Source organism: Microcaecilia unicolor, chromosome 8 (assembly GCF_901765095.1).
Source record: "Microcaecilia unicolor chromosome 8, aMicUni1.1, whole genome shotgun sequence".
NCBI classification, from domain to species: domain Eukaryota; kingdom Metazoa; phylum Chordata; class Amphibia; order Gymnophiona; family Siphonopidae; genus Microcaecilia; species Microcaecilia unicolor.
In genome coordinates, this window is record NC_044038.1 from 154,041,807 (window position 1) to 154,060,866 (window position 19,060).

At 47.6% G+C, this 19,060-nt stretch overlaps 1 protein-coding gene across 3 annotated transcripts in view; it reads right to left on the reverse strand.

Moving 5' to 3' along the window:
- CAMK2A (calcium/calmodulin dependent protein kinase II alpha) overlaps positions 1-19,060 on the reverse strand; it is a 238,611-nt gene that overhangs the window by 133,806 nt on the left and 85,745 nt on the right. For all 3 annotated transcript variants that reach the window (XM_030212236.1, XM_030212235.1, XM_030212234.1), the window contains exon 3: positions 15,092-15,151. In XM_030212236.1, the coding sequence (XP_030068096.1) occupies positions 15,092-15,151 (60 nt within the window). The remainder of the gene's footprint in view (positions 1-15,091; positions 15,152-19,060) is intronic.

Sequence of the window (19,060 nt, forward strand, 5' to 3'; positions counted from 1 at the left end):
TTAACAAGCTAATTAGCATTGATAACAGTCCTTAAAAAGCAATAATGAATACTAATTGGCAATAATTAGAAGTAACCCGCACAACTCACTAAGTGTATTTTGTAACACACTGCACTTAACTTCTAATGCATGCAGACAAAAAGGAGTGTAGTTAAGGGTGGGGAAATGGATGTTTTGTGGGTGTTTCAAAACTTACCCTCTGTGCCTAAATCTATATGCCGGGATTTACGCCATGTTTTCTTTGGTGTAAATGGATGCATGTAGATTTAGGCGCTACTATTGCCGCCTAAGCATATTCTATATACCGCACATAAATCTAGGCACGGATTATAGAATACGCTTATGCAGAATTGTTTTCCGTGTAGATTTTTTAGGCACCTTAGTATGGATCTTAATGGGGCACAATTTTGGGTACCATTTACTATATCTGGCCCTTAGTGCATAAAAGTAAGGGGTGCGCATAAGGGAAGGCACATGGGCAGGGTATGGGCATGTCCAACATTTATGAGTATAAATTATTGAATTCTGTAAATTACATGCTGAAGTGCTTCATTTAGCTTGCTATTGACATGGTGTAAGTGGCATGCTTAAATGTAGATGCCAACTTAAGCTAGTATTCTTTAATGAATCTAGGCATCCAGATGACATTATAGAATTAGCGCTCGATGCACTGTATCTATGTGCCCAATTTCTGGTGCCCAGTCATAAAATTGCACCCTAGTGTATACCATCAGGCATACAACAGTACATCACTAGAAATCAGAGCTACTGGGATTAACATTCTAGGAATGTGCAGTCATTTGAAATGACAAAGGAAACATCATCAACTTTTCCTATGCCATTTCATGTTGTTTTCAAATATAATGGCAGAAAAATGCTGTTTTTTGTTTTTTTCTGTCATAATACGTGCACTATTTGCAAACAGTATACACTAAAACTAAAATGAAAGTCAACAAAACCAAGAAAGTATCTAAAACCAGTGAAATAAAAAGAATGTAAATTGTACTTAGTATTATTTAGTTATTTTTGCTTGCACATCCCTCCAACATGCTTCCTGAAATCTAATACAGTTTAGAAGCCATACTAGAACTACGTGGAGGGGCATAATTGAACGAAAACGTCTATCTCCATGGGCGTTTATCTCCGAGAACGGGTCCGTGAAGGGGCGGACCGAACCGTATTTTCGAAAAAAATAGACGTCCATGTTTTATTCGACAATTTGTGAGCTGGGCGTTTTTGTTTTTCAGTGATAATGGAAAATGAAAGCGCCCAGCTCAAAAACGAATAAATCCAAGGCATTTGTTTGTGGGAGAGGCCAGGATTCGTAGTGCACTGGTCCCCCTCACATGCCAGGACACCAACCGGGCACCCTAGGGGGCACTTTTACAAAAACAAAAAAAAAAGGTAAAAGAGCTCCCAGGTGCATAGCACCCTTCCCTTGTGTGTTGAGCCCCCCAAATCCCACTCAAAACCCACTGCCCACAAGTCTACACCATTACTATAGCCCTAAGGGGTGAAGGGGGGCACCTACATGTGGGTACAGTGGGTTTGGGGGGGTTGGACGACTAAGCATTAAGCAGCACAATTGTAACAGGTAGGGGGGATGGGCCTGGGTCCACCTGCCTGAAGTCCACTGCACCCCCTAACAACTGCTCCAGGAACCTGCATACTGCTGCCAGGGAGGTGGGTATGACATTTGAGGGTGAAAATAAAAAGTTGTGAAACATCATTTTTTGTGATGGGAGGGGGTTAGTGTCACGGCCCTTACCTGCGCCGCCCTGCCCGCTGGGATGCCTCGCTCCGCGAGCAGGAGAGAGCGGGGTATCGCTGGCTGTGAGCGGCGGGTGCGGAGAGTTATGCCCGCCTCCTGGACGGCGCCGGTTCGCCGCTTTAGCGCTGTGGCGGCAGGAGACCGTCGGCGCTGCCAAAATGGCCGGCGCTCACAGAACGGGGAAGTCTCTTCCGGGTGCGGGACCTGGGAGCATTGAGAACGCCCCTTCTGGGCTCGGATTGGCTGGTCACGGCGGTTCTCCATCTACTCTCTGTGGCCAGCCTATCCAGAGCTCTGGGGTTGGTTGTCGGCTCCACCTCCCGGACAGCTGATGAGTATCTTCCTGATGGAGGGGGCTATTTAAGTGCAGAGGCTGGCAGAACTCTTTGCTTCGGCTTCTGCTTGCGGATTCCTGAGTTCTGTGTTTTGGATTGCTGCCTGGTTGTTTGAACCTCTGTTTGGACCTGGACTTTGCTTTTGCCTGCCGCCTGCCCTGAACCCTGTTTGGACCTGGACTTTGCTTTTGCCTGCCGCCTGCCTTGAACCTCTGTTTGGACCTGGACTTTGCTTTTGCCTGCCGCCTGCCCTGAACCCTGTTTGGACCTGGACTTTGCTTTTGCCTGCCGCCTGCCTTGAACCTCTGTTTGGACCTGGACTTTGCTTTTGCCTGCCGCCTGCCCTGAACCCTGTTTGGACCTGGACTTTGCTTTGGCCTGCCGCCTGCCTTGAACCTCTGTTTGGACCTGGACTTTGCTTTTGCCTGCCGCCTGCCTTGAACCTCTGTTCGGACTTGGACTTTGCTTTTGCCTGCCGCCTGCCCTGAATCCTGTTTGGACCTGGACTTTGCTTTTGCCTGCCGCCTGCCTTGAACCTCTGTTTGGACCTGAACCTTGGCTTTGGTCAGCTGTTTGCTTGCCATCCTGTGTTCCGCCCTGCCCTCCTTTGGAGGTTCCTGTCCTGTCTCTCCAGGTAAGATCAGAACTGTCTGGCTGCCAGACGTTGTTTGGCACAGGGGCTCACTTATCGTGGTATAGGCCTAACAGAAAGCCGAAGCCATGAGCTCGCCAGACAAGCCTGATCTGACCGACTTGGCTCAAGCTCTTCAACAACAACAGGCCCAGCTCAACAGATTGTCTGGAGTACTGCAAGATGTGTGTTCTCAGATGTCAGCACAGCGAGCACCGGCTCCCGGAGCAAATAGGACATCTCCACCTCAGCCTGCCTTTCGTCTGCCTGAACCTCCCCGGTTTGACGGCACACCCTCCGCATGCCGCGGATTCCTGAACCAATGTCAAATGCTCTTTGACATGCAACCTGCTTCTTTTCCTACGGACAAACAAAAGATTACCTACATCATTTCATTACTCTCCGGTTCGGCCCTGGCATGGGCTTCACCCCTCTGGGAGCAGCAGGATCCTCTCCTTTCTGAACTAGGAGAATTCCTGCGTCGGTTCCGCATGGTATTTGATGTTCCAGGGCGCCCTTCTTCTGCTGCAGGAGAGCTACTACGGATTCAGCAAGGGAGCAGTTCGGTTGGAGCCTATGCTATTCGATTCCGCACCCTGGCGGCGGAACTTAAGTGGAATCAAGAGGCTCTTACGGCCATTTTCTGGCAAGGCTTGAGTGGGCGCATTAAGGACGAGTTAGCCGGCCGTGAAATCCCTAGTACTCTGGACGCTTTAATTTCCCTAAGTACCCGGATTGATGTCCGCTTCCAGGAACGGGCACGAGAACAGGTTGCCTCTCGTCCGTCTCGCAGGTTTTCCCCTCAAAGACAACGAACTGTCTTTCCTCAGGAAGCTGCGGTCCCGACGGCGGAGGGATCGGAAGTACCTATGGTGATTGGCAGGTACCGACTGTCAGCTGTTGAACGGGCCCACCGGAGGGAGAATAAACTATGTATGTACTGTGGGAAATCTGGTCACTTTGTGAAGGGGTGTCCCAACAAACCGGGAAATGCTTAGACCCTAGCCTTGTGGAGGGGGTGGTTTTGGGTCGATCAGGAACCCTTCCGGATAACTTAATGACAGTACCAATTATCTTACTCTGGCAAGAATACAGAATCAACACCCTAGCCTTGCTGGATTCGGGAGCAGGAGGCAACTTTATTGATGCTCGTCTACTTCAGGGCCTAGGTAGGCCGGTTATTCCCTGTAAACCAGCTCTTCAAGTAACGTCCATTCATGGCTCTACTCTGCCCCAGCCTATTACTCATCTCACTCTTCCGCTTCGGATGCAGGTGGGTCTTCTTCATCATGAGGAGATACAGTTTCTTATTTTACCCCAAGCCATTCATCCTGTAATTTTAGGCATGCCCTGGCTGCGGCTGCACGCGCCTTGCATAGACTGGCCTTCGGGAGAGATCAGCCAATGGAGTATGCGTTGTTTTGAGACCTGTCTGACACCAGTGCACCCTCCTCCTATTAATGTGCCAGCGCTACCTGGAGTCCTCCATCCCTGTGAGGCCTGTCTTCCGAAGGAATATGAGGAGTTTTCCGATGTCTTTGATGCCCGGGAGGCAGATTCCCTCCCACCCCATCGCCCTTTTGATTGTCCCATTGATTTGTTGCCCGACACGGTGCCTCCTAGAGGAAGATTATATGCCTTGTCCCGAGATGAATCTGCTGCCATGCGGGACTACATTCAGGATAATCTTCGTAAAGGATTCATTCGACCATCTTCTTCTCCGGCCGGGGCTGGGTTCTTTTTTGTCTCCAAAAAGGATGGGTCCTTGCGGCCCTGCATTGACTATCGAGGACTTAACAACATCACAGTCAAGAACCGTTATCCCCTTCCGCTTATCCCGGAGCTTTTTGATCGACTCCAGGGGGCAGTTATTTTTACTAAGTTGGATCTCCGAGGGGCCTACAACTTGATTCGTATCCGCCAGGGGGACGAGTGGAAGACTGCGTTTAATACTCACGAAGGCCATTTTGAGTATCGTGTCATGCCTTTTGGTCTTTGTAATGCTCCGGCTGTGTTTCAAGATTTCATCAACTTCATTTTCCGGGACCTCCTTTATTCTTCAGTCATTGTTTACTTGGACGATATTCTGATCTTCTCTGCTTCTCCTCAAGATCATCCCAGGCATGTGCGCACAGTACTTCAACGACTCCGGGATCATCGACTGTTTGCCAAGTTGGAAAAATGTGCTTTTCATCAATCCACTATTCCTTTTTTGGGACATATTATCTCTGCTGTTGGATTACAAATGGATCCTGCTAAACTGCAGGCTATCCGGGACTGGCCTCTTCCCCAAGGTCTCCGGGCTTTGCAGCGTTTCCTTGGCTTTGCTAACTACTACAGACAATTCATTCCCCATTATTCGCTACTCACGGCTCCTTTGACAGCTCTTACTCGGAAGGGGGCGGATGTCCGGCATTGGTCTCCTGCTGCCCTGCAGGCTTTTTCTGCCTTGAAGACGGCTTTCTTGTCTGCATCTGTGCTCCGTAGTCCTGATGTCACGAAGCCTTTCATCGTGGAGGTCGATGCCTCTGCTTTGGGGGTAGGGGCTGTGCTGTCCCAGACTGCTTCTTCTGGTAAGAGACATCCTTGTTTTTTTTTTTCCAAAAAGTTTTCGCCCGCTGAACGTAATTATACCATCGGGGACAGAGAGCTGCTGGCTCTGAAGCTCGCCTTTCAGGAGTGGCGATACCTGCTGGAGGGTGCTGCTCACCCTATTACAGTCATTACTGATCATAAAAACCTGCTTTATTTGCAAGATGCCAAACGCTTGAATCCCCGGCAGGCCCGTTGGTCATTGTTTTTTGCACGTTTTACCTTTCACTTGGTGTTTCGTCCCGCGGAGAAGAATATACAGGCGGATGCCCTCTCCCGAGCTTTTGATGTACCTGAGGAACCTGAGGAGCTCTATCCTATGCTCAATCCTGCTTGCCTTTCCCCTACGGTGGGGGCTTCCGCCTGCCTCAAGACCTCTGTTCCTGCCCGGTCTCGTCGCAAGGTCCTTCAGTGGGGTCATTCTGCTGCTTTTTCGGGACATTTTGGGTTTCGTAAAACCTATCATCTTATTTCCCGCTATTTTTGGTGGCCCCACATGGCTCAGGAGATTCGGCAGTTTGTCTCTGCATGTCCTACTTGTGCCCGTACCAAGTCTTTGCCAGGCAAGCCGTGGGGGCTTCTTCAACCATTGCCTGTACCCTGCCTACCGTGGCAGGAGGTCTCGATGGACTTTATAACGGATCTTCCTTGTTCCAAGGGCAACACGATCATCTGGGTGGTGGTGGATCGTTTTTCTCGTATGGCCCACTTCGTACCCATGCGGTCCCTGCCATCCGCAAAGACTCTTGCGTCCCATTTTATCCAGCACATTTTTCGGTTGCATGGACTGCCGCACCGTATCATCAGTGATAGAGGGTCTCAATTCACCTCTAAATTTTGGAGATCGTTATGCTCAGCCTTTGGGGTTACCACGCATTTCTCTTCAGCTTACCATCCTCAGACTAACGGCATGGCAGAACGTACTAACCAGACACTTAAAGCATTTCTTCGGGCCTTCACTAATGCTCGTCAAGATAATTGGACTGACCTCCTGGCCTGGGCTGAATTTGCCTACAACAATAGTTTCCATTCTGCTTCTCGGACATCACCCTTCTTTACTGTTTTTGGCCGTCACCCTCGTCTGCCGCCTCCGATTCCTTTGACTGAGGCCTCTCCACTGATCCAGTCTACTCTCACCACCATTCATGCAACTTGGAGGACGGTTCGTCAGCAGTTGGAGAGGGCGGCCGCTCGGTACAAGCAGTTTGCTGATCGGCGTCGCTGTGCCGCTCCCGTATTCCAGCCAGGACAGAGGGTATGGCTCAGTACCAAGTACCTCAAACTTCGTCTTCCCTCCCTTAAGTTTGCTCCTCGCTTCATCGGGCCATTTGCTGTGAGATCTAGAGTGGGGACGGTGGTCTATCGTCTTCACTTACCTGATAATCTTCGCATTCACAATGCTTTCCATGTGTCTCTGCTTAAACCTTGTAGAACTTCTCGCTGGCATCCTGCTCCAAAGAGGATTCGGGTTCCAGACCCTGACCCTGATCCGGAGTTCGAGGTAAAGGAGATTCTTGACTCTAAGATTCAGCGAGGTCGATTGTTTTACTTGATCTCGTGGAAGAACTTTGGACCTGAAGATAACTCCTGGGAGCCAGTTGATAATATCCTTGCTCCTGATTTGTTGCACGAGTTCCACTCTCGCTACCCTGCTAAACCAGGACCTAGACGGAGGAGGGGGGCTTACGGGGGGGGTACTGTCACGGCCCTTACCTGCGCCGCCCTGCCCGCTGGGATGCCTCGCTCCGCGAGCAGGAGAGAGCGGGGTATCGCTGGCTGTGAGCGGCGGGTGCGGAGAGTTATGCCCGCCTCCTGGACGGCGCCGGTTCGCCGCTTTAGCGCTGTGGCGGCAGGAGACCGTCGGCGCTGCCAAAATGGCCGGCGCTCACAGAACGGGGAAGTCTCTTCCGGGTGCGGGACCTGGGAGCATTGAGAACGCCCCTTCTGGGCTCGGATTGGCTGGTCACGGCGGTTCTCCATCTACTCTCTGTGGCCAGCCTATCCAGAGCTCTGGGGTTGGTTGTCGGCTCCACCTCCCGGACAGCTGATGAGTATCTTCCTGATGGAGGGGGCTATTTAAGTGCAGAGGCTGGCAGAACTCTTTGCTTCGGCTTCTGCTTGCGGATTCCTGAGTTCTGTGTTTTGGATTGCTGCCTGGTTGTTTGAACCTCTGTTTGGACCTGGACTTTGCTTTTGCCTGCCGCCTGCCCTGAACCCTGTTTGGACCTGGACTTTGCTTTTGCCTGCCGCCTGCCTTGAACCTCTGTTTGGACCTGGACTTTGCTTTTGCCTGCCGCCTGCCCTGAACCCTGTTTGGACCTGGACTTTGCTTTTGCCTGCCGCCTGCCCTGAACCCTGTTTGGACCTGGACTTTGCTTTTGCCTGCCGCCTGCCTTGAACCTCTGTTTGGACCTGGACTTTGCTTTTGCCTGCCGCCTGCCCTGAACCCTGTTTGGACCTGGACTTTGCTTTTGCCTGCCGCCTGCCTTGAACCTCTGTTTGGACCTGGACTTTGCTTTTGCCTGCCGCCTGCCTTGAACCTCTGTTCGGACCTGGACTTTGCTTTTGCCTGCCGCCTGCCCTGAATCCTGTTTGGACCTGGACTTTGCTTTTGCCTGCCGCCTGCCTTGAACCTCTGTTTGGACCTGAACCTTGGCTTTGGTCAGCTGTTTGCTTGCCATCCTGTGTTCCGCCCTGCCCTCCTTTGGAGGTTCCTGTCCTGTCTCTCCAGGTAAGATCAGAACTGTCTGGCTGCCAGACGTTGTTTGGCACAGGGGCTCACTTATCGTGGTATAGGCCTAACAGTTAGTGACCACTGGGGGAGTCAGGGGAGGTCATCCCCGATACCCTCTGGGGGTACTCTGGTCATTTAGGGCACTTTTTGGGGCCTTATTTGTGAAAAAACAGGGTCCAGGAAAAGTGCCCTAAATTCTAGCTACAAACGCATACTTTTTTTCCATTATCGGCGAAAACCGCCCATCTCTCCTCGGCCGATAACCACGCCCCAGTTCCACCTTCGCCACGCCTCCGACACGCCCCCGTCAACTTTGTACGCTTCCGCGATGGAGTGCAGTTGAGAACGTCCAAAATCGGCTTTCCATTATACCGATTTATTCGTTTTTGTGAGATAAACGTCTATCTCCCGATTTGGGTCGAAATCTAGGCGTTTTTCTCTTTCAATTATAAGGTGGATAGGGTTGTAAAATTATCCTTTTATTTCATAAGTACCTAAGTATTGCCACACTAGGAAAGACCAAAGGTCCATCAAGCCCAGCATCCTGTTTCCAACAGTGGCCAAATACCTGGCAAGATCCCAAAAAAGTACAAAACATTTTATACTGCTTATCCCAGAAATAGTGGATTTTCCCCATCCATTTAATAATGGTCTATGGACTTTTCCTTTAGGAAGCCGTCCAAACCTTTTTAAAACTCCGCTAAGCTAACCACCTTTACCGCATTCTCTGGCAACGAACTCCAGAGTTTAATTACATGTTGAGTGAAGAAATATTTTCTCCAATTCGTTTTAAATTTACTACATTGTAGCTTCATTGCATGCCCCCTAGTCCTAGTATTTTTGGAAAGCATAAACAGACGCTTCACATCTACCTGTTCAACTCCACTCATTAATTTATAGACCTCTATAATATCTCCCCTCAGCCGCCTTTTTTCCAAGCTGTATAGCCCTAGCCGCTTTAGACTTTCCTCATAGGGAAGTCATCCCATGCTCTTTATCATTTTCGTCGCCCTTCTCTGCACCTTTTCTAATTCCACTATATAGCTTTTTGAGATGCGGCAACCAGAATTGAACACAATATTTGAGGTGCGGTCGCACCATGGAGCGATACAACGGCATTATAACATCCCCATTTTTGTTTTCCATTTCTTTCCTAATAATACCTAACATTCTATTTGCTTTCTTAGCCACAGCAGCATACTGAGCAGAAGGTTTCAACGTATCATCAACGATGACACCTAGATCCCTTTCTTGGTCCGTAACTCCTAACGTTGAACCTAGCATGACATAGCTATAATTCGGGTTCCTCTTTCCCACATGCATCACTTTGCACTTGCTCACATTAAACGTCATCTGCCATTTAGACACCCAGTCTCCCAGTCTCGTAAGGTCCTCTTGTAATTTTTCACAATCCTCCCGTGATTTAACGACTTTGAATAACTTTGTGTCATCAGCAAATTTAATTACCTCACTAGTTACTCCCATCTCTAGGTCATTTAAAATTTGTTAAAAAGCAGCGGTCCCAGCACAGACCCCTGGGGAACCCCACTAACTACCCTTCTCCATTGAGAATACTGATCATTTAACCCTGCTCTCTGTTTTCTGTCTTTTAACCAGTTTTTAATCTACAATAGAACACTACCTCCTGTCCCATAACTCTTCAATTTCATCTGGAGTCTTTCATGAGGTACTTTGTCAATTGCCTTCTGAAAATCCAGATATACATTATCAACCGGCTCACCTTTATCCACATGTTTGTTCACCCCTTCAAAGAAATATAGTAGATTAGTGAGGCAAGATTTCCCTTCCCTAAATCCATGTTGACTTTGTCTCATTAATCCATGCTTTTGAATATGCTCTGTAATTTTGTTCTTAATAATAGTCTCTACCATTTTGCCCTGCACCGACGTCAGACTCACCGGTCTATAATTTTCCATTTCTCCTCTGGAACCTTTTTTAAAAATACGGTGTTACATTGGCCACCCTCCAATCTTCCGGTACCATGCTCGATTTTAAGGATAAATTTCATATTACTATCAATAGCTCCTCAAGCTCATTTTTCAGTTCTATCAGTACTCTGGGATGAATACCATCCGGTCCAGGAGATTTGCTACTCTTCAGTTTTTAGAACTACCCCATTATGTTCTCCAGGTTTTCAGAGAATTCATTAAGTTTACCGACTCGTCAGCTTCGAATACCATTTTTGGCACCGGTGTCCCACCCAAATCTTCCTCAGTGAAGACCGAAGCAAAGAATTAATTTAATCTCTCCGCTACAGCTTTGTCTTCCCTGATCGCCCCTTTTACTCCTTGGTCATCTAGCAGTCCAACTGATTCTTTTGCCGGCTTCCTGCTTTTAATATACCTAAAACAATTTTACTATGTATTTTTGCCTCCAACGCAATCTTTTTTTGAAGTTCTTCTTAGCCTTCCTTATCAGCACTTTGCAGTTGACTTGACATTCCTTATGCTGTTTCTTCAAAATCGGCACCCTGGTCCATAAAATTATCTACGGCGAAGCCCCAGGATACATGACAGACCTCATAGACCTACCAACAAGAAACATAATCGGATCATCACGAACATACCTAAATCTCCACTATCCAAGCTGCAAAGGACTCAAATACAAATCAACTTATGCAACCAGTTTCTCCTACATAAGCACACAACTGTGGAACGCACTACCAAAAGACGTGAAAACAATGTACGACCACCTAAACTTCCAGAAATCACTAAAAACCAACCTGTTCAAAAAGGCATACTCGATCGACCCAACTTAAGTGCCCAAACCCTGCAACACAATGAAACCAAAGCTTGTAATAGACTATGCATAACTCTTCCTCTATACGATTCCCCAATGTGTCTCTAACTCCATGTATTTGTTTCTCTACCGGAGATGGCAAACACCTGTACGGTACAATGTAAGCCACATTGAGCCTGCAAATAGGTGGGAAAATGTGGGATACAAATGTAACAATAATTATTATTATTTTCAGTCGATTCCTTCTTCCATTTTCTGAAGGATTTTCTTTTAGCTCTAATAGCTTCCTTCACGTCACTTTTTAACCATGCTGGCTGTCATTTGGTCTTCCGTCCTCCTTTTTTAATACGTGGAATATATTTGGCCTGGGCTTCCAGGATAGTATTTTTGAACATACATTTGATATACCTTTGTGAATCACAAAAATTGGAATGCAAAATTTCTATAATCAACACTAATATAATTTTGCTTATGCTGTCAACTGAGCAGCAATGGATGAGAAACCTGTGGCTTTGGTTAGAAGGTGATCCTCCCCATGGCAGTTGAGGTTTCATTTTGTTTTAAAAAGTTTTTTTTAGATGTCTGGCAAGATAGCTGCTCAGTTGACAGTATAAGCAAAATTAATATTAGTGTAGGTTTGATATACCTTTACCATATCATATGTTACATTGGGACTATTGAGTCAATACTTATACACTACAGTTAGCATTTATTTTAAAGCCAGCCACAGTGTTTAAATTAGTTACGGATATTCGTGTAGAGTGGTCAGCAGTAGAGTATCAGGATAGTGGAAATATTCAGACAAGTTAAAAAGGATTTCAATAACCAAATGGATCCCTTCAAAAATCTACCCTGGAAAAAACTAACCATGCCATCAACAGCACGGATTGTTTTCCTGTTAGGAAAACTGTAGGACTGAGGCAGGTCTGTAAAAAGCAAATGCAGAGATTTGCACTAGAAATCCCTATGCTTTCCTGCTCTGTTTTTATCTGGAGACTTTGCAGCTGCACAATATGGGGACAATACTGCAAAATGATTGGACCGATGACAAGTGAAAGTTTTTCTGCTATTTTAATAGAAGTTGATCAGTGAAATATATGCTGCTTCTGAGGTTCCATACTTGCCTATGTTTGTTAATTTAGACTTATATAGATAGAAATGTGTTAGAAGTATGCCTAATGAAAGAATTATATGCTGGGTGTTCAATGTATTTTCTTTATGTTTCCCCACCAGAGTATATGGTGGAGACCTATTAAATAAAAATATTAAAGCACCAACACTGACATCATGTAAAAGGCAGGTGTATTTTTTTTTTTATTTTAGTTACATTTGTACCCCGTGCTTTCCCACTCATGGCAGGCTCAATGCGGCTTACATATACAGGTACTTATTTGTACCTGGGGCAATGGAGGGTTAAGTGACTTGCCCAGAGTCACAAGGAGCTGTGCCTGAAGTGGGAATCAAACTCAGTTCCTCAGTTCCCCAGGACCAGAGTCCACCACCCTAACCACTAGACCACTTCTAAAGATTGGTTCCCAGGCACAACAACTTACAGAATTCTATAAAGGGTCCTTTTACTAAGCTGCGTAAGCGTCTAAGCGCACCCAACATGCGCCAAAATGGAGTTACCGCGTGGCTCTTGTGGTAATTTCATTTTTGGCGCGCGTCTGATACGAGCGTCTGAAAAATATTTTTTATTTTCGGACGTGCGTAACAGAAGCACGCCAAGTGGCATTTGATGTGCGTAGGTCATTACTGCCCAGATTCTTTACCGCTAGGTCTATGACTGGTTGTAAGGTCTCAGACCCAAAATGGACGCGAGGCAATTTCGATTTTGCCACACGTCCATTTTCGGCAAAAAAAGGGCTTTCTTACCGGTGCGCTGAAAAATGGATTGGCATGCACCCAAAACCCATGCCTACACTACTGCAAGCCATTTTTCAGCGCCCCTTTGTAAAAGGACTCCTAAGTTTGACACCCATGCCCATGCCCTGCCCACATGCACACCCCCTTTACAGTTACACGTTAGGGCTACTTTTACTAAGCTGTGGTAAAAGGGGCCCTGCGGTAGTGGCAGAGCGAGTTATTGCCATGCGCAGTGTCCCCTTTTACTGCAGTGGGTAAAATGGTGGAAAAAATAATTGGCTGTGTGGTAGCTTTGCACTCGTTGTGTGGCCATTTTGGGGGAAGCACTAACCCAACAGTGACCCCCTGCAGTGATAATTTCTTTTTAAATTCCGGCAGAGCCAGAAATACTGCGTGCTGGGGTGGAACTACCGCTGGCGACCGCAGTGGGCCAGCAGTAGTTCCAGATTGCCGTGCAACAACCCTTTAGTAAAAGGACCCCTAGGTGCTAACTTATAGAATAGCATCTAGATGCAATAGGCACTTATCTACTATTTACCCCCATTTGGGTGCCTAACTTCCATTTAAGCACCTAATGTTAGGTGTCTAATTGGCATCTAACTTGTGGTACACTATCAGGCTCATTTTCAAAAGAGAAGGACGCCCCTCTTTCGACACAAATTGGGTCACCCAAATCGGTATAATCGAAAGCTGATTTCCGTCGCAGGGACGACCAAAGCTCATGGGGGCGTGTCAGAGGCATAGCAAAGGCAGGACTTGGGCGTGCCTAACACATGGACGTCCTCGACCCATAATGGGAAAAAAAGGGCGACCCTGACGAGCACTTGGACAACTTTACCTGGTCCTGTTTTTTTTACGACCAAGGCACAAAAAGGTGCCCTAATTGACCAGATGACCACCGGAGAGAATTGGGGATGATCTCCCCTTACTCCCCCAGTGGTCACTAACCCCCCTCCCACTCCACCCCCAAAATCTTTAAAAATATTTTTTCCAGCCTCTATGCCAGCCTCAAATGTCATACTCAGGTCCATCACATCAGTATGTAGGTCCCTGGAGCAGTTTTAGTAGGTGCAGTGCACTTCAGGCAGGCGGATCCAGGCCCATCCCCCCTACCTGTTACACTTGTGGTGGTAAATGTGAGCCCTCCAAAACCCACCACAAACCCACTGTACCCACATCTAGGTGCCCCCCTTCACCCGTAAGGGCAATGGTAGTGGTGTACAGTTGTGGGTAGTGGGTTTTGGGGGGGATTTGGGGGGCTCAGCACACAAGGTAAGGGAGCTATGTACCTGGAAGCAATTTCTGAAGTCCACTGCAGTGCCCCCTAGGGTGCCCGGTTGGTGTCCTGGCATGTGAGGGGGACCAGTGCACTATGAATGCTGGCTCCTCCCACAACCAAAGGGCTTGCATTTGATCGTTTCTGAGATGGGCGTCCCTTGGTTTCCATTATCGCCAAAAATCAGAAACAACCAAGTCTAGGGACGACCATCTCTAAGGGCGACCTAAATTTCAGGATTTGGGCGTCCCCGACCGTATTATCAAAATGAAAGATAGACGTCCATCTTGTTTTGATAATACGGGTTTTCCCATCCTTCCATTGGGACATTTTGCGAGGACGTGTTCAGCAAAACTTGGGTGTCCCTTTCGATTATGCCCCTCCTCATATAATTAAGGGGTATGTGGATTACATACTACCACAGCTTTTTTTGAGGGGGTACTTGGGGGTACTGAGTACCGGCACCTTTTCCATTGTCTGCTAAAATTGACCTATGATCCCCAAGTTTTAATGATAGAGCTCAGGTTCTACACACCAATTCTGCCTTGTCATAGATTCTGTGACTGATTGCAGGGGGCCTGGCTATTGTAGGGTGGATCCCTCAGTGATCACCTCACTCCTGAAGGGTGGCCTAGCATTTCAGTTCCGGCACCTTTTTTGCTAGTAAAAACGTACTGCATACTACCAATTACTTGAGTCCGCAAGTTGATTCCACAGACCTAGATTAATAGCCTGGAACCAATGTTTCCTCTAAGGAGTGGCCTGGTATGTGCAAATTTTTTTGTGTGAGCAACAAGTTTTAAAAACCAACAATTTCTGAGTGCCAATATTAGCAATGCATTTCTGTATATAGCACAAAAAGTTTTTTAGAGAGCAGCCATGTAAAATGTGTGAGTGATACTCCTAAAATCGCTCATGTGCTCCACTTAGAGGGAACATTGCCTGGAACCCTATCACAAATACAGACTGAGACCTGGGCTCCATATATAGGACTGCATGTCAGAGTATTATGTAGTGGTAAAAATAGGTCAATAATCCTACAGAAAGCAAGGCTCCTCTGTCTTCCCTAACAGTATGTATTAGTCCATTTGCAGACTATCTTCCCAACATTAACAAGGAGTCTTACCTATGTTAGGATGCTTCAGAAGACGGCAAATTCGTGCTTCCCGATCCAGCTTCTGATGATCTGAAAACACAGGGATGCAAATCAAGTGAGCCATTGAGAAAGGAATACACCCATGTGATTCACCTAACCGGTCAGTGTTTGACTTTAAAATGGAAAGTACTTTGCATAAAACAAAAATTACTTCATTTCTTCTTGTATGCAAACTCCCACTAAAATATAAATTCCACCCTTTGAAAATAGCACTCGCTCTCTCTTTCTATTATTGTTAAGTTTGAAATACTTTAAACTATTCCTGGTGAAAACACACCGTATTGGAAAATTGCACATACTAGTGGCCAACCAGGAGTCAAGTTCTTTTTTGGGTCTAATGCTAAAATATTTTCAGGTATTTTTATAAGTAGAAAAAACCCTCTTTACAAAATTTCACTCCTAATGCAAATTTGTAGAGACTGCACTCCAGAACTTAAAGCAGTAATCAAGCTCCACTAAAGGACTGAGAAAACAACAGGGCAAATGATCCAGAAGATCCAAGATGGCAATGAAAACCGAGCAGATCAAATGGGCGGTAAAATAAAATGTCTTTAAAACATGCAAACAAACACAGCCTGTGTTGGGCACTTTTGGCATTGTTTGTTTACATGTTTTTAAGAAATTTTATTTTACGTCCATTTGATCTGCTCAGTTTTCATTACCAAGCTCCACTAAAAGCCTGATTCACTATGGAGCCCTTTTACTAAGGCACATAATCACCTATGCTCATCCAATCAGAGGCGTAGCTACTATGGGGCCACGGGAGCCTGGGCCCCCATAAGTTTGGCCCTGGACCCCCTGCCGATGACCCTCTCAGCCCCCCTCCCGCTGCCAAACTGCCGTCGCTGTCTGCTACCTTTTCTGGTGGGGGACCCCAACCCCCGCCAGCCGAAGTCTTCTTCCTTCATTTGGTTTCTGAGTCTGACGTCCTGCACGATGTCAGAAACCAAACAAAGGAAGAAGACTTCAGCTTGCGGGGGTTGGGGTCCCCTGCCAGCAAAGGTAGGCGACGGCAGGCGGGATCAAGAGGGTCGTCGGTAGGGGGGGGGTCAAAGTTGTTGGTGGTGGTACTGGCGACAGCGGGGGTTATCGGCAATGGCGGCGGGGGAGTCGGCGGCACCAGAGGGGGCTAAAATGTGCCCCCTCACCTCGGACTCTGGACCCCCTCCTTCCAAAGTCTGGCTATGCCCCTGCATCCAATGCACACCAAATTGGACCTACCACCCGGCTACTGCATGCCCCGAACAGTAATTCCATTTTTGACGCGTGCCCAAGTTGTGCAGTAGAAAATATTTTCTATTTTCTACTGCATGGCGCTTACCCGGTGGTAATTGGCAGTTTACTGCCCTGTTAGCATGTGAGACTTTACCACTAAGTCAATGGATGGCGGTAAGGTCTCAGGCCAAAAATGGACTCGCTGGTTTTAGTTTTGCTGCGTGTCCATTTTTGGTCACAAAAAAATGCCTTTTTTCCAGGCACGCTGAAAAATTGACCTGCGTGTGTCCAAAACACGCGCCTACACCAGCGCAAGCCACTTTTAGGTGCTCCTTAATAATAGGGCTTCTATGCTTCTTCCCATTGACAAAGAATGGGATAAAAGACTTAGGGGTCCTTTTACTAAGCTGCAGTAAAAAGTGGCCTTAGCACACTTTGACACGGGCCTTTTCCACACATTAAAGTCACTTTTGCCCTGGCCGGAGAATGACTGATTAACCATTTTCCAATTTAATGGCCGTGCACAAATGTTGCCGTTAGAGAGCGGCCATTACCAAAAAATTAGCACATGAGCCCTTTACCGCCTGAGGGGTAAGAGCTCATGTGCTAATCCTGGACTAATCAGTGTAGCAGTCACCAGTGGTAGTTCTGCCTCGAGCATGCGCCATTTCCAGCGCTACAGAAAATACTTCCGGAATTTGTAGTGTGGTGCTAACCCAGCGGTAATCAGGATGCAATGCCCGGTTACCGCAGGAGCCTTACTGCCACCTCAATGGGTGGCGGTAAGTTCTCCCCCCCCCCCCCCCCCCCCCACATGGCCACACAGTAAGAATAATCTTAACGTATGGCCATGTCTTTTTTAGGTGCTATTACCCACAGCAGTAAGAATTGCCCTGGCATCCACAAAAATGGTTCCTTCTGCTATCGCAGGGCATTTTTTTACCACAGCTTGATAAAAGGACCCCCTAATGCGTGGTAATGTATCTGTGCTGATCAGTACGGTCAAGCCCACTCTCCGCTCCGAGACACGTTCCATCAGTGAAAAAAATAACATTTATTTTTTTAGTGTGCCGATAGCGTGTGCGCTTGTCAAAAGTACTTTGGGATGCCTCAGCGCATCCCACGGTACACCATTTTAAGCTGAGGTAAGCACGCCTTAGCATTTATTGCAGCTTTACTGAAGAAATTCCTAAGCTATTTGGAGAGTCATTTTTTACCAAGTCACCTGGGGGCCCTTTCAAAAAGTAGCGGTAGGCCCAACCAGGATTTACTGCATGCCAATCTGAAGCTACTGCCAGCCCAACGCGGGCATCGGATGTAGTTCTATGGCATTTCTGGCACTAACAGAAATATGCAAAAATAATTTCTGAAGGGCGCTAACCCAGCGGTAATCGGGCAGCGCTGCACACTACCCAGTTACTGCCGGGTTAGCGCTGGAGCCCTTACCACTACCTCAATGGGTGGTGATAAGTGCTCCCTCCCACATGATCATGCAGTAAAAGAAATCTTACCACATGGCTATCCAGCTGATTTTCGAAAGAGATCGCCGGCCATCTTCCGACACAAATCGGGAGATGGCCGGCGATCTCCTGAATCCGGCAAATCGGCATAATCGAAAGCCGATTTTGGCCGGCTTCAACTGCGTTACGTCACAGGGCCGGCGAACGTTCAAGGGGGCAAGTCGGCACGGTAGTGAAGGCAGGATGGGGGCATGCATTGAGATGGCTGGCTTCGCCCGATAATGGAAAAAAGAAAGCCAGCCTTCATGAGAATTTGGTCCGCTTTATTTGGACCCTTTTTTTTCAGGTCCAAATCCCAAAAAAGTGCCCGAACTGACCAGATGACCACCAGAGGGAATCAGGGATCACCTCCCCTTACTCCCCCAGTGGTCACTAACCCCCTCTATGCCAGTCTCAAATGTCATACTCAGGTCCATTGCAGCAGTATACAGGTCCCTGGAGCAGTTTTAGTGGGTACAGTGGACTTTAGGCAGATGGATCCAGGCCCACCCCCCCCTACCTGTTACACTTGTGGTGGAACATGGGAGCCCTTCAAAACCCACCCGAAACCCGTTGTACCCACATGTAGGTGCCCCCCTTCACCCCTTAGGGCTATGGTAGTGGTGTATAGTTGTGGGGAGTGGGTTTTGGGGGGGCTCAGCACCGAAGGTAAGGGAGCTATGCATCTGGGAGCTATTTTAATTTTTTTTTTTTTTTTAACTTTTTAGAAGTGCCCCCTAAGGTGCCCGGTTGGTGTCCTGGCATGTGAGGGGGACCAGTGCACTATGAATCCTGGCCCCTCCCATGACCAAATGCCTTGGATTTGGCCGGATTTGAGATCGCCGACTTCGGTTTCCATTATGGGCAAAAACTGATGCCGGCCATCTCAAACATTTGGCTGGCCCCAACCTGTTTTATCGAAAAAAAGATGGCCGGCCATCCTTTTCGAAAATACGGTTGGCTCCGCCCACTTGCGGAGCTGGACCCGGAGATGGCCGGTGCCGTTCGATTATGCCCCTCCACGTCTTTTCTCGGCCTTTTTTTTACCCGCTATGGTAAAAAGGGGCTCAGCACACAGCAAAAACAGCCCTCGCTGCTAGCACAGGGCCCTTTTTACTGCAGCTTGGTAAAAGGGTCCCTTAGATAGGAAGTCCAAGTTAGGATCTATTTGGAGTTATTTTTTAAAGACACCATGGGCACTTATGTGTATGAAATAGACTCAAAA